At 35.1% G+C, this 14504-nt stretch overlaps 1 protein-coding gene across 1 annotated transcript; it reads right to left on the bottom strand.

Moving 5' to 3' along the window:
* Positions 1–13569: 13569 nt before the first annotated feature.
* Positions 13570–14192, bottom strand: LOC114182528 (uncharacterized). Its single transcript, XM_028069418.2, has one exon. It carries the CDS (start codon positions 13965–13967, stop codon positions 13755–13757), a length of 213 nt encoding a protein of 70 aa, XP_027925219.1. The 5' UTR covers positions 13968–14192; the 3' UTR covers positions 13570–13754.
* Between the last annotated feature and the right edge of the window lie 312 nt (positions 14193–14504).

Raw genomic sequence — 14504 nt, forward strand, 5'->3', positions numbered from 1 at the left:
TTAGAACAATCTGAAAAACATTCCAGGTCTAGATGTACGTACTGTCCAGGACAGCTAGAGAAGATAGAGCACTTAATGAAAACCCTATCAAAATTCACTCTAGGAAGATCCAACCTAGATGCTGTTTTAGGATCTCAAAGGAGTGTGCTGAATAAAGAGGGAATTGGTTATAGTGGCAACCCTAATCGATTATCGTGCAGAAATTTTCTCAACATCAGTAAACCATCCTCCATTATATGCACCTATTGTTATGAACCTGGTCATTTCTCCACTTCCTGCTACTTTAAAAACAGTGGGGTTCCTAGAGGAAAATTCAAATGGGTGCCTAAAAGAACTGTAACACAGTCTAACTCAAGAGGACCCAAGTTTGTTTGGGTACCTGCTTCATCAAAATAATCTATTTTGCAGGACAATGCTGAAGCTAAGGAGTCAATGTGGTATCTGGACAGTGGCTGCTCTAGACACATGACAGGTGACAGCTCGAAATTCAGCAAAATTTCATAAGAAGTAAGTGGACATGTCACTTACGGTGACAACAACAGAGGTAAGATTCTTGGATCTGGTAAGGTAAGGTCATCATCAACTGTGGAAATTGAGGATGTTTTGTTGGTGGATGGACTCAAGCACAATTTACTTAGCATTAGCCAACTGTGTGATAAAAATCTAAAAGTAACCTTTGAAGCCCATCATTGTTTAATCTGTCATGCATCCACAAATGAATTGGTTTTTGTAGGAAAAAGGATTCAGAACATATACATGGTGGACTTTGAAAACACTTCTTTTGATTCAATTGCTTGCCTTTTTGCTAAAAATGGTGAACCTTGGATTTGGCATAAAAGACTTGCACACATACATATGGGTCACCTAAATAAGCTTGTGTCAAAAAAGTTAGTCACTGGGTTGCCTGATATAAAGTTTAAGTCAGACAAGTTGTGTGATGCATGCCAAAAGGATAAACAAGTAAAAACATCTTTTAAGTCAAAACAGCATATCTCCACCTCTAATCCATTAGAACTGTTACATATGGACCTATTTGGACCTTCTAGAACCAGAAGCTTAGGAGGAAATTTTTATGCACTTGTTCTTGTAGATGACTATTCTCGCTTTACTTGGACATTTTTTATCTCATCTAAGAGTGACACCTTCTCAGTTTTTAGGAAATTTGCCAAAATTGTTCAAAATGAGAAAGACTTGAAAATCAAATCCATTCGAAGTGACCATGGGGGTGAGTTTCAAAATGAATCTTTTGAAAAGTTTTATGAAAATCATGGTATCTCACATAATTTCTCAGCCCCTAGAACGCCACAACAAAATGGTGTGGTTGAGAGAAAAAATCGATCTTTGGAAGAGTTGGCAAGGATAATGCTCAATGAGAACTCTTTACCAAAATACTTTTGGACAGATGTTGTAAGTACAGCTTGCCACGTGCTGAACAGGGTGTTAATCAGACCTGTTTTGAAACTTACACCCTATGAGATCTACAAAGGTAGAAAACCTAACATATCTTACTTCAAAGCTTTTGGTTGCAAGTGTTTCATACTAAATAATGAAAAATCAAATCTTGGCAAGTTTGATCCTAAGGCTAATGAAGGCATCTTCTTAGGTTATTCCTCCACTAGTAAAGCCTATTGTGTCCATAACAAAAGAACATTAACCATAGAGGAATCCATTCACGTTGCATTTGATGAGAATATTGATAATCACGCTGCTAATTCCTCTGGTTCAAGAAATAGTGCAGAATTAAATGACACAAGTGCAGATTTGACACAACCTGAGCCTGTAGCAATAGCAGATTCATCACCTAGAGTAGCTAGGACTTCGACCTCTGCAGCAGATTTACCCGCTGACTGGATAGTGCCTAAAAATATGTCTCTTGACAACATCATAGGGGATATTTCTAAAGGTGTTTCTAGACGCAGGCAGCTAGGCCAGTTTTATCTAAATGTAGCCTTTGTCTCCCAACTTGAGCCAAAATCAGTGAATGATGCTCTCAAGGATGAACACTGGTTTCTAGCAATGCAGGACGAATTGGATCAATTCAAGAGAAATGATGTTTGGGATCTTGTTCCAAGAACTCAATCTCAGCTAATCATAAGCACTAAGTGGGTCTTTCGCAACAAGCTGGATGATTCTGGTGTGATGATCAAGAATAAGGCTAGATTGGTAGCCAAAGGGTACTGTCAAGAAGAAGGGATTGATTATGATGAGACCTATGCTCCTGTAGCACGCCTTGAGGCCATCCGAATCCTCCTTGCCATCTCATCCTTACTCAAATTCAAGCTCTTCCAAATGGATGTGAAAAGCGCTTTCCTAAATGGCTTTATTAAGGAAGAAGTCTATGTGGCACAGCCCCCTGGATTCACAGACTATGAGTTTCCAGATCATGTGTATAAGTTGAAAAAGGCTCTCTATGGACTTAAGCAAGCCCCTCGCTCATGGTATGAAAGGTTAAGTGAATTCTTGATTCAAAACAGGTTTCGAAGAGGGCAGGTGGACTCTACTCTCTTCATTAAGAAGGCTCAAAATGATCTACTATTTGTTCAAATCTACGTGGATGACATCATTTTTGGTTCAACAAATCCTCTACTATGCAAAGAATTCTCCAAATACATGCAAGATGAGTTTGAAATGTCCATGATGGGGGAGCTGCACTTCTTTTTAGGGCTCCAAATTAAGCAAGGACGGCATGGACTCTTTATCCATCAATCTAAATACTGCACTAAGCTACTGAAAGAATTTCACATGGACGCTTGCAAGGAATCATCCATTCCTATGGCTACAAACTGCTATCTAGACATTGATGAAACAAGGCCTGCAGTGGATCAAACTAAATATCGTGGAATGATCGGATCGCTTCTCTATCTCACAGCTAGCCGTCTAGATATCATGCACAGTGTGTGTGTATACGCCAAATTCCAGTCCTGTCCCAAAGACTCTCACCTAATTGTTGTCAAACGCATCTTTAAATACCTAAAAGGCATTAGAAATCTGGGTATGTGGTATCCTCATGGCTCAAACATCTCCTTAGTAGGGTACAACGATTCAGATTTTGGTGGTTGCAAAACTGACAGGAAGAGCACCAGTGGAACCTGCCATCTCTTAGGTGGTTCTCTAATCTCTTGGCACTCAAAAAACAGGCCTGTGTTGCTCTGTCCACCACTGAAGCAGAGTATATAGCTGCTGGCAGCTACTGTGCCCAATCTATCTGGATTAAGAACCAACTTGAGGACTATGGCATCCACCTTGATCACATTCCTTTAAAATGTGACAACACTAGTGCAATTAATCTTACTAAAAATCCAGTTCTGCACTCTAAGACCAAGCATATTGAAATCCGGCACCATTTCATCCGAGATCATGTGTCCAAGGGAGAGTGCAAGGTTGAGTACATTGACACACAACATCAACTGGCAGACATCATACCTAGCTCGTTCTGGTTTCTACATCTGCTTGTGTGTATATTGTGTCCAGACTGTGTAGCTGCATGCCTACCCTTGGCCTTAATCCATTATCGTGCTTGGTTAAGCCCATTCTGTGTTAGTATTGCTTCACATAGTTGCCTTCTAATTTCTCAAAAAGAGCCCGCTAATCCATTAGGTAAGTAAATTCCCTACTCTTAATAGCAGTCTTAACTTCTGCACCTAGGATCCTGGTACTTCCTAATCTCTCAAAAACCCTAGGTCCTCCCTTTCCCTTTCCACCTCTGCTCCGCCGTCACCTAACACCCTACACCACTCCGCCATGGCATCCTCCTCTTCCTCTCGCAAACGTGTCAAGCGCATGGCCACTAAGCAACGGGATCCCGATATTGATGGCTGGATCAGTGATCGCGACGCTCAAGAAAATTTCAATGACTCCTTCCGCAATCGCAAAATCATCAACCACAAGAAAGTCGAACTGCCCTTCTTTCGCAATCACGACTTTACCTTCCCAAAGCTTATCTCCTCCCAACACCTGGAGACGTTCGTTCAACTCATAGGTGACATTTACCCCGATTTGGTTAGGGTTTTCTACGCAAACCTCGCGTGTGAAGATGATCTTCTCACCTCGCGCGTCAAAGGGGTAAACATTGTCCTCACCACAGATGTTTGGACCTCCATTGCTGGCTTCCGCATCTCTGGCATTCCAGCCCATCGAGGGTTTCCTGGGGCAAATCGCCTAGATATCTACCAGGGTTGCTTGAGGGATCCCAAAGCCAAACGCGACTACAGTATCTTCCGCACTGGTGGGATGAAGAAAGATGAGCGGGTGCTCGCATTCTTAACTGCCTGGATTCTAGTTCCCCGCAATGGCAACCATGCTCAACTCACAACAGAGGACGTCTTCCTTATCCATGCTTTCAAGTCAAACATTCTTGTAGAATGGTCTAAGGTTGTCTCTGATACTATGCAGAAAGCTATCAAGCTACCCAACTATCCTCTGCCTTATGTCGTATTCGTGTGCAAAGTTCTCGAGCACTACAAAGTGGACTTCTCTGGTGAGGCCTCCAACATTCCAAATCACACAAGCCTGATTGGGGCAAATGCCCTTCATCACATGGGAATGTCCTTTAGGGGCAACACCTGGTGCTTCAAGGATGAACCAGATAATGACCCTGTGGATGCTGCTGACGCCTCCTCTTCTGCCACCAGAACTCATTACGAGCAGGAAATGTTGCGCATGGTCACGACTCTTTTTGATCAGCATCAAACCTGGACGACAAAACTGGAGTCCATTGTGTGAGATCCAGGAAATTTATGAAAATTAATAAGTAATGGAATAAAGAAATGGGGGGTTGAGAATACCTTAAGGGAGTTCTTTGATAAACCTTAGACAAGAAACAATGATAACTTAAAGGGTGTAGAGTACTTGGTTATGTTGGGAGGACTTGGGTTCAAGTCTAGTGTGTGCCATTAGTGTGATTTTAATTGTGTTTTATATTACCAAAATATTATGAATGCGGAAACATGGTTTAACCTTATATGAATGTGTGAATTAACAAGAATAATGGGATGGTTTGTTGGTGTGCATGTGTTTGATGGATTGGGAGGTTGTGGGTTCGAATCTTGACTAGAGTAAGTAGGCTATTTATATTTTTATATTTTTGCTAAGTGATGGAAAAATCTAGAGACTGTAGAAATTCCCTGAGAAACCAGAGAGGTAGCAGTTGGGGTGCAGTAATCCAAAATAATGGTCATAAAACCTTGAATTTAAATAAATTTCGTTTTATTATGTGTATTATTTATTTTGGGCTGAAGTTGGGGGGAGAGAGAGAAGAGTGAGTGGGGAAAACAAAGAGTCATAGTGTGTGTGTCAAGTGAGGGCTGAGAATTGCAATCCAGAGAAGGGAATTGGAGTGGAGGCAAGGAGGGGAGCTTTGGGAACAAGGAAGAATTCATTGGAAATTGTTTGAAGCTAAGAAACCGGGTAAGGGGAGCTTATTGTGTTTCTTTCGTATGAATTTCTTTTATTATTAATGTATATTAGTAGCAGATTGTAATTGTGAGATTGGTGTTTTGTTATTTTTATGCTTTGATAAGGTTAAGAAATTAGTGGTTTATGATTTCGTGTACTGTATATGGGTAATATGCTATTTCCGATTGTACGATTTTTCGTTGATTGTCAAATGCAAAGATAAAGTATCTTTGTTTAATCGCTTCACGGCAATGGCACTGCAATAGATACCATACGGAAGTGGTGTGTGTAGAAAATCTTGGGATTGGTTATATTAGATTATTGGTTTATCTTATATTATTATATATGGTTGGATATCCTTTCAAAAGCATGCAGATTATAATGTATACTATAGCGTAAAAGTGGAAAGTTTGTAAAATATTATATTATATAATATATGGTATACATTGAATAACATATGAATGATACAGTGTTTTCTATTCAGTGGCATAATACAAATACTTTTAAAGTACATGACAACTTTGGGTTTTGATAATTTAGAGTGAGAATATTTGTATCAAATATATATATATATATATATATATATATATATATATATATATATATATATATATATATATATATATGTGTGTTACGGATGGCAATTGAGGTTTTGTTTTTATGTTATAACTTTTCAGAATAATAATAGTATATTGGGTAAATAGTATTGTTATTTTTAGTTAAAGTTAATACGGTGGAAAAAAAATGTATGTGTTATTTTTATGAGAATATAATGTTTTAGTGAAGCGATTGTGCAACTGCTTGTTTTACAGGGAGTAATCTATATATCATGTATTTTTGTGGTTAAAGTGCAGGTTGTCCTTTCTTTAATATAAAGCTATTAATGGTTGAAGGTATATGGTATGTAAATTTGTATGAGATATGTTTTTGGTAGTTTCTTTACATATAGGTATGAAAGTTAAGCCTTTTAGTCCTATAAAAATATTAACAGGATGCAGATGTATGGACCTTTGCATAGGAGAGTGGTATAATATATAAATATTATTAATTCTTTAATAAGAAAACAAAATTTTGGGTGGTTTTGATATTATATGTATATAAAAGGTAAAAGGTTTGATTTTATATTATTGTGATAAAAATTATATCATATTATATAACTTGTTGGAAGTTTGAATAACAGGTATTTATTTTACAATTCAGACGTTATACACGTTAATTTTCTTTTACATTAGGATAATGTATAATTTAATTAAATAATATTATTTTATTGCTAACATATAATTATATTATGTTAATTATTTAACGTTAAAACATGGATGTTATAATTGTGGTTTTGTGTATTAATATCTTGTTTAAGTCAAGTTGTTGTGAATTTATGTATGGATGCAGGATGAGGTAGAATGCTAAATATTGGTTTTGTTGTGTGCTTGTGATGATTATTGTGTTAGGATCAATTCTACAGTGCCTGAACCAATAGATTCATTTTACTAGTGTGGCGCCTGGCAGCGGATATGCTTCCGCTAGGTGATAAGCCACAAATATAGGGGCCACTAGCGCGTGGCGTTTGGCGAGTTAGGATTATTGTCAAGGGTCTGGAGTACCATTTCGCTTAGGCAACGCCAAGCGATAGTGTTGGGGCATGGGTCCATTGCAGATGGATGTGCATGGATGTGTTTGATGGCTTGGTCAGGGATATGCTGGATTAGTTACGAGTGGGGAGGTTCGTAACGGAGATTGAGATGCGTGATTGATGCGGGCGGGGAGGTCTGTATCTTTTGTACTCTTGTGTGGGGATACGAGCGGGGAGGTTCGTATGTTCCGTGCTCACACTTGAGGCTATTATGAGCGGGGAGGTTCATAGTAGGTGTTCACGCATGTTGGACTACGAGCGGGCAGGTTCGTAGAGTTGGACTACGGGCGGGGAGGTCCGTAGAGTTGGACCACGAGCGGGTAGGTTCGTGGGAGTATGATAATCCCTAGGACCAAGGTTGTGAATGGATCTTTCTCATATAGGTTATGAGATTGGGGTATAATGTTATAAAAAGGTCAATAAACTAAAATTGACTAAGTTAGATTGGGTGAGGGTCAATTCTTATTATCTTATTATTTGTATAATTTTTCTTTCTCAGCTCACCCTTGCTTGTTTGTGTGTTTGTGTTTGGCGATTATCACGTGACTTGTTACGTAGGAGCAGACGTGAATTCAGGTGATCATGCTGATGCTTAGCAACAGAGCGGGGCTACCGATGGGGGATTTTCTTTATGCTATGCTTTCCTACCTTTTTTAATAGACATTATGATGTTTTATCCATTATGAACTTGTAATAAAGATGAGACAGTACGAATGGATTATAGCGAGACAAGTTTGAAATTTCCCGCGCTTGGGAATTTATCGAAATGTCTGATTTTCTTAAAGAATATTTTGTGAAAAATCAGTTTTATCTAGTAATATCCATCTGGGGTGTTACACATTGAGCATCAACTAACCTCTGTTCAACAACAACTGGCTCAACTCAACACTGGTCGTGCTTCACATACTCCTGAAGCCGTTGTGGACACTGCAGAAGGTAATGAGAGTGAGCAATTTGAGGATGCCACTGACGAAGAATAGCTTAGCCCTCTACCCACACACACCCACTTTTTCAGTACCAACCTTCATAGCCTCAGTCTGTAGCCCTTGACCTTAGGATCCCAGTAGTCCTAGCGGTGTGTGTGTTTCCTTTTTGCGGTTATCCTAGCATAGCTTCCCTAGCCTAGGATTATTTTGGTTGGGATTGTAATGTGTTATATACTCTGATTACCCTGGTTGTTATGCACAGTTATTATCTTAGTTGTTATGCATTATCTCCTGCTGCATCTCTTACATTGTTGCGCTGTTTTTTTCTCTGTTGTACTGTATTGAATATGTCTTTTTGTTACTGTCCAAAAAGGGGGAGAATTCAGATATGGAATTTTGCTATTGTATTGATAGGCTATACTGATAGGGGGAGCATAAAATGAAAGTGATATCTGTTATATGCTTATGCTGTTGTTTGCCTTGTGTGCCTGTACTGTGTACTACTGTTGTTGTTTGCTTAATGTGCTGCAGGCAGGCTTATCATAGTCCATGTTTTGGACATCATCAAAAAGGGGGAGATTGTTGGAAGGGGGAGCTACTTCACCCATGAATGAAGAATAATTTTGATGATGTCTACTGGTCTAGGATAAAACATAGCTTGGTCCAGTTAGGATATGCATTAGGCAAATAGCTTCTCTTTATCAAATGTATCTCAGGCCTGTTGTGTAACCTTGCATATGATTAGTTTTTTAACTAATGGATTAGCTGTGAGTATGGCACAAAGGAAGTGAAAATATACTCATGATAATCGATTAGGAAAATTGCTAATCAATTAGTGACAGCAGAAAACTCTATATAAAAGCTATTTTTAGAATCTGTTTTCGTCCTGGAGAAATTGGAGAGATCGTGCAGTTTTCCATCTGAAATAGAGCCACCTGAGAGTCACAAAGTTTCTGAATATTCTGGAAGATCACTCAAGTGCAGATCCAAGAAGAATTGATAGTTAATTCTACCATGATGTGTCTTTCTTGAATCAAGGAGCATCTTGTCAAATCTGCACCACATAGGTGTATTCGTTTCTTGTTTTTTATTTACTGTATTTCTGATTACTGTTGCTTCAGGGTGTGAAGTGTAGGCCTAGGTGCAATTGTGTGGATGAATTGCTCCTAGGGGAGTTCTTGATTGGTGAATCAAGTTCTTGGGTTATGAGGGTTTAGAATTATATAGGTGTGCTTGTAATTCTTGGATCCTATCTGTTTAGTGGAATCCTCATAAGTGTGTTACTTAGGAGAAGACTGGATGTAGATTCGCCTTGAATCGAACCAGTATAAATTGTGTGTATTGCTTCTTTCTTCTCTCTCAAAATCTTTCTTGATTGAATTAAACAGTCCATTAACCCAAAACTGTGAAATTGATTAATTGAGCTTTAAAACCTAAAGATTCATTCAAGATTCATCTTAGATCAGATAAAAGCCTATTAATCAATTCAGATCCCTTTGTGGTTAAGATAATTAGACAGATATGTTTTTAACAAACCCTCAAGGGTGGTTTGTGACTCACACCCCTACAATAATTGTCATTGGGTTTATTAAGAGGTATTTTATAAAATAAGCATAATAATGCACATACCTCAACCATTAGGTTTATTAAGAGGTATTTTATAAAATACGCATAATAATGAACATACACAATTTATAGTACACATCGCCATAGGAATGAGACATAAAATTTAATCAAACTATTTGGTGTACTTTAGTCAACAACAACTTCGTTGTTACCCATTGAACTTCATTCCATGGGATCGCCATTCATGTGGAGATGGGTGTCCATTGTTGCAACTAATTTATGGGCTATAGTCTCATTCTCCTTGACGACTTAAATTCTTGTTGTTCATGCATCAACCCTTTGATAAGCAGATCTGCAATATTTCTTTCCGACCTGACAAAGTCAAGAGAGATAATATCATAAGTAATTAAATTTCTAATATATTTGTCTCTCATTCTCATATGTCAATTTCATTGACATTTTTTACTAAAAACTTTAAATATAACAATTTAATTGTCAGGATGCTTTGAACAAAGGAATAATTTATGCTTGCATAGTAGATCATGATAGAACAACAACTTTTTAACATATTTCCATGATAGTGCACCTCCATCCAAGGTTAAAACATAGCCATAACCAATAGGTGATTTGCGTCACCAAAATCAATATCCAATTTACATTAAAAATATCATTCAATAATCTCAAGAAATTGGACATATTGCCATAATATAAGAAACACAAATAATATTACACTAGATGGCAAAATAGGAAGGTATATATTCATTCACTTTATAATATATAACCAAGATTTTTTTTTTATTAACAAGTATGTTAACCATGGCAAGACACCCCCACACTTTGAAATATTTTAAATGTGGTTCTTTTTTCTTTCATAACTCATAATAAGTTTTTGTGTTCAAAATATGGTAAGCAAGATATAAAATTTCACTAATATAATGTTAGGCAAGCTAGAACTTGTAGAATAACATTTACCATATCAAAACATTTTTTTTCTTTCTTTCGCTGTACCATTATATTAACACCATACACTATATGAAGATGTTACATAACAAATAATACCATGAGTTTCACACAAAACACTCATTTATATATACATGTATTTTCATTTCTCTATTTAATTAATTTTGTACCTCAAAATTTTATAATTTGAATGGTCTCTAACCAAAATTTCTCAATATATAACATGATATATAACATCTTTATCAATGGTAAGAATAGACAATATTAAAGCATAAATTAATATAACAGCAAAAATATTAGCTTTAGTCATCACAAAAAATTATTCAATGAGCCAAAAATTTATTTATCCATAATTTCATTTATTGTTACCAATAGAAATAGAAAAATTATACACATCAATTTTTAGGCTTAGTTGAAACTGATTTAATTATAACCATAAGAAACACATTAGTTCACAAAAATGTGTTTTTATCTTCAGCTTTATATTTTTTTAATCTTAGAAATGAATGCAGATGAGTACTCAAAAATAGAAATAACAAGATAAAATTTTTTTCTCTCTAAGAATGTTAGAAAATGATTACTCAAATAATACTAATAATCATAAAAATATGAAATAACATAATAATAATAATTAGAGCAATAATAATACTAACATGTATATAAATAAATGAATATTAATCTGATATCAACTATTATAATAACAATAATAAATAAAAGATAAAAGGTAAGGAGTAGAAATATCTTAGGTTGAGGTACGCATAGCGCTATCCTTAGAGAGAAAACATCCCTACTGCACAGGGCTAAACAAATACACAATACACAATCATATGTGTTTCTTATCATATGCGTTTCTCTCCAAAGATACAACTCGTCAGATCGATCGAGTGCAGCGAAGGATCTCCAAACCTTATGAACACCATTATCTTAAAGATAATATAGAGAAGAAAAGAAGAACATTTCAGAGAAAAACTTTAGAGTTTGTTGTCTCTGTTATTGTGTCTTTTCCCATGCACTTATATGGTATTTATAGGTAGAAAAAGGAGACAAAGAAGTAAAGTGTAATAAGAATATAGCCATATAGCCGTTAGAGCATTAACCCATAAATTAAAGATATATAAAAACATAAGTAACAGTAGAATTTCTATTTTAATTATTTTATTTTTTAAATTATATTAAAATATTTCTAACAATTGATCTGTCTGACTAATGGTCCGACGATAGACTATATTGTACATATCTAATCTTGGATATTTACACCAGAACATCTAGTCTTGGTTGAGATATTAAAACCGTTTTTTAAGAACAATATATTTGTCGGTATACTTTGAATTTCAAAATATAAAACATGATTACTTTTATCTTTTAATAAATATACCGACATTCGAAATACATGTCTCACAATTTAAATGCTAACCATTCGTGTATATTATATGGATAATTGAAGTATGATTTTTTTTTCCCTAAACTCAAGCTTCAACGTACGTGATAATTGGCAAAATAATAAAATATTCAAAACTTTTCGATTGTTATGTTATCATTTGTATATTAGATTAGATACTAATATTTTAGATTTTTAACTGGTAGAATTGAAATATTTTTACATTACATCATTTTTTAAATAAAAATATATATTTTAAATTGAATAATTCAAAAATATATTTTAAAATATTGAATCACTAATATATTTCCGAAATTTTAAATTACGTAAATAAAAAATATAATTTAGATTATATTTTTGAATTTTTATTAAGTAATTTGAAAATATATTTTAAATTATATAATCTTAATTAAAAATATATTCTTAAATTTTCACATTAATCTATAACATATTGTTGAGTTGTGTAATATGTAATACATTGAAAATCTCAAATACAATTTTTACCTTTAAATTACATAATTTAAAATAAATTTTTAAACTATAGAATTTTAAATGTTTTCAACTTATGATAATTTCCCTTTTTTACATGGATACAAGGTACCATACTTTGTCAAAAAGATCAAGCAAAACGTTGTTGGGTACTTATTACATTTAAACTAAAGTCGAACGATTTCAGGAGCAAAGCTCAACAACTATTATTAACCATGTTAAACTTAGAACCAAATTGTTTAAGATATTAATCGCCGGAAGCAAGAGCTTTGTTTGGTTGTTTATGTCCCCAACTATAAATTTGGATGATAATTTTCAATCAAATTATTCATTTTTAAATGCGTAGTTTGAAAATCAAAGTTATTAATTTTTAAGTATATTGATTAAAAGTAAATAATTAAAACTATGAGAACATTTAGTAAATTAGAAGGACAAGTGTAACTAAACAAATTTTTCATTTTTTTATATTTACTAAAGATATTGGGTTGGAAGGAGGGATGTTAAGAAAATCCATATCTGCGGGTAAATCTCGTAATGAGTAGGAAATTAGTATTGTAAATGGATATTCACGAGTAACGAGTTCGAGTATTTCTTATACCAGCATATTAACAGGGTGGGTACGAGTATCATAATATCCGTACTCGTGGATACCAGTACCCGCACCTGTGCATACCCGAACCCTCACCCGTGGATACCCGTACCCGCTATACTATAATTTAAATTAAAAAAAATAAAATATAATTAAAATATTAACATATTAATTTTGAATGAGTTATTTTTTATCAATTGGTTTTTAAAAATCTTCATTTATTTGTAAACTATCACCCAACGCTATTTAAATGAGTTATTTGAACTTTATTTGAAATTTATGAATATTATATATTCTAATTTAGTTGAATTAATAGTTAAAATATGTTATTAAATATTTTAAACCATTTTTTATAAATACCTGTGGGTACCCGTGAATATCCGTGGATATTAAAAAAATATGCGGGTACGGATACCCACACAGTTATGAGAACAAATATGAAGCAAATATTTATCCAGCAAATGGGTATAGAGAGAACTATTATCCATGCCCTACCAACCCATTGATATTCATAATTGATAGATTCTATTGAATTGCATCCTGATGCAAAGAACACCTTTTGGAATTAAGAGCATAAGACGAATTGAATACAGGTGAATGCCACCAAAAATCACACATAAGAAGCATACTACTGAAATTAAACAGTAACAAAAGACATAATTTCTATAGTTTTATATCTCCATATCCATTTTGAACAAATTTTTGGTACACAGTACCCAAGAAGAAAAACTTAAAGGGAAATTAGTACATGAAAGGAGCAAAAGAAAAAAAAGAAGGAAATTGTAAACATAGTGATGATGATTTGTGGTGAAGTTGGATTGATCAATTGATGTGTATGTGAATGCCTATTGCTACAATCAAGATGGTAAGTATGCAGAAAAATATGATGGCATGAACCAAAATTGCAATCCCACTAGTGCTCATGTTCCCAAACTCAACCACTCTATACCTTGCTGGAAATTGGAACAACAAACCAGGAGATAAGAGTATGAACAAAGCCACTGCCACAATAACTGGTCCCCAATCAGCTCCCATTTTCCCTTCACTCTTCACTCTTCACTTCTCAGTTTCTGCTAGATTCTGCTTCTGCTTCTGCTTCTGTGTTCTTCCTTGATTCAGAAAACAAGCCAAATATGGAGCATGTGGTAAAGTGGGGGCTTTCTCAATAAGTAGAAGACTTCCTTGGTGGTTAAGGAGAAGGGGATGCCAAACTTGGAGGGAAAAAAAGACAAGGCCTAAGGAGAGAAGAAAGGTATGTTATTTGTTGTGGCCAGTGGGACTTGCTTTATGTGCCAGCCAAAAGAACTACCTTTTTTTTTTTTATTTTAGTTTTCCTCAAGCTTCCGATAATGTTTCATCTCACTGTCTTTTTCTCTTATTGCTTTACTGTTTGATTTTAAAGTGGGTGTAATTTGTTGATTAAACTATGTTCATTTTTTAAAAGCGGAAAGAAACGCGTGTGAAAAGATTGAGTTGTTGCATGAGACGACACTCTGGGAGGTTCCTTAGTTTATGTGTGCGAAGCCAAAGGTTACATGAATGTTGAAAAGAAGGCATGCATGCTCATAAAAG

The sequence above is a fragment of the Vigna unguiculata genome, chromosome 1, assembly GCF_037176805.1.
Source record: "Vigna unguiculata cultivar grain cowpea cultivar isolate G323 ecotype 2 chromosome 1, ASM3717680v1, whole genome shotgun sequence".
Lineage (NCBI taxonomy): Eukaryota > Viridiplantae > Streptophyta > Magnoliopsida > Fabales > Fabaceae > Vigna > Vigna unguiculata.

Excerpts from the sequence above, each read along its gene's own strand:
- LOC114182528 (XM_028069418.2), bottom strand. The coding sequence starts at position 13,967 with ATGGGAGCTGATTGGGGACCAGTTATTGTGGCAGTGGCTTTGTTCATA.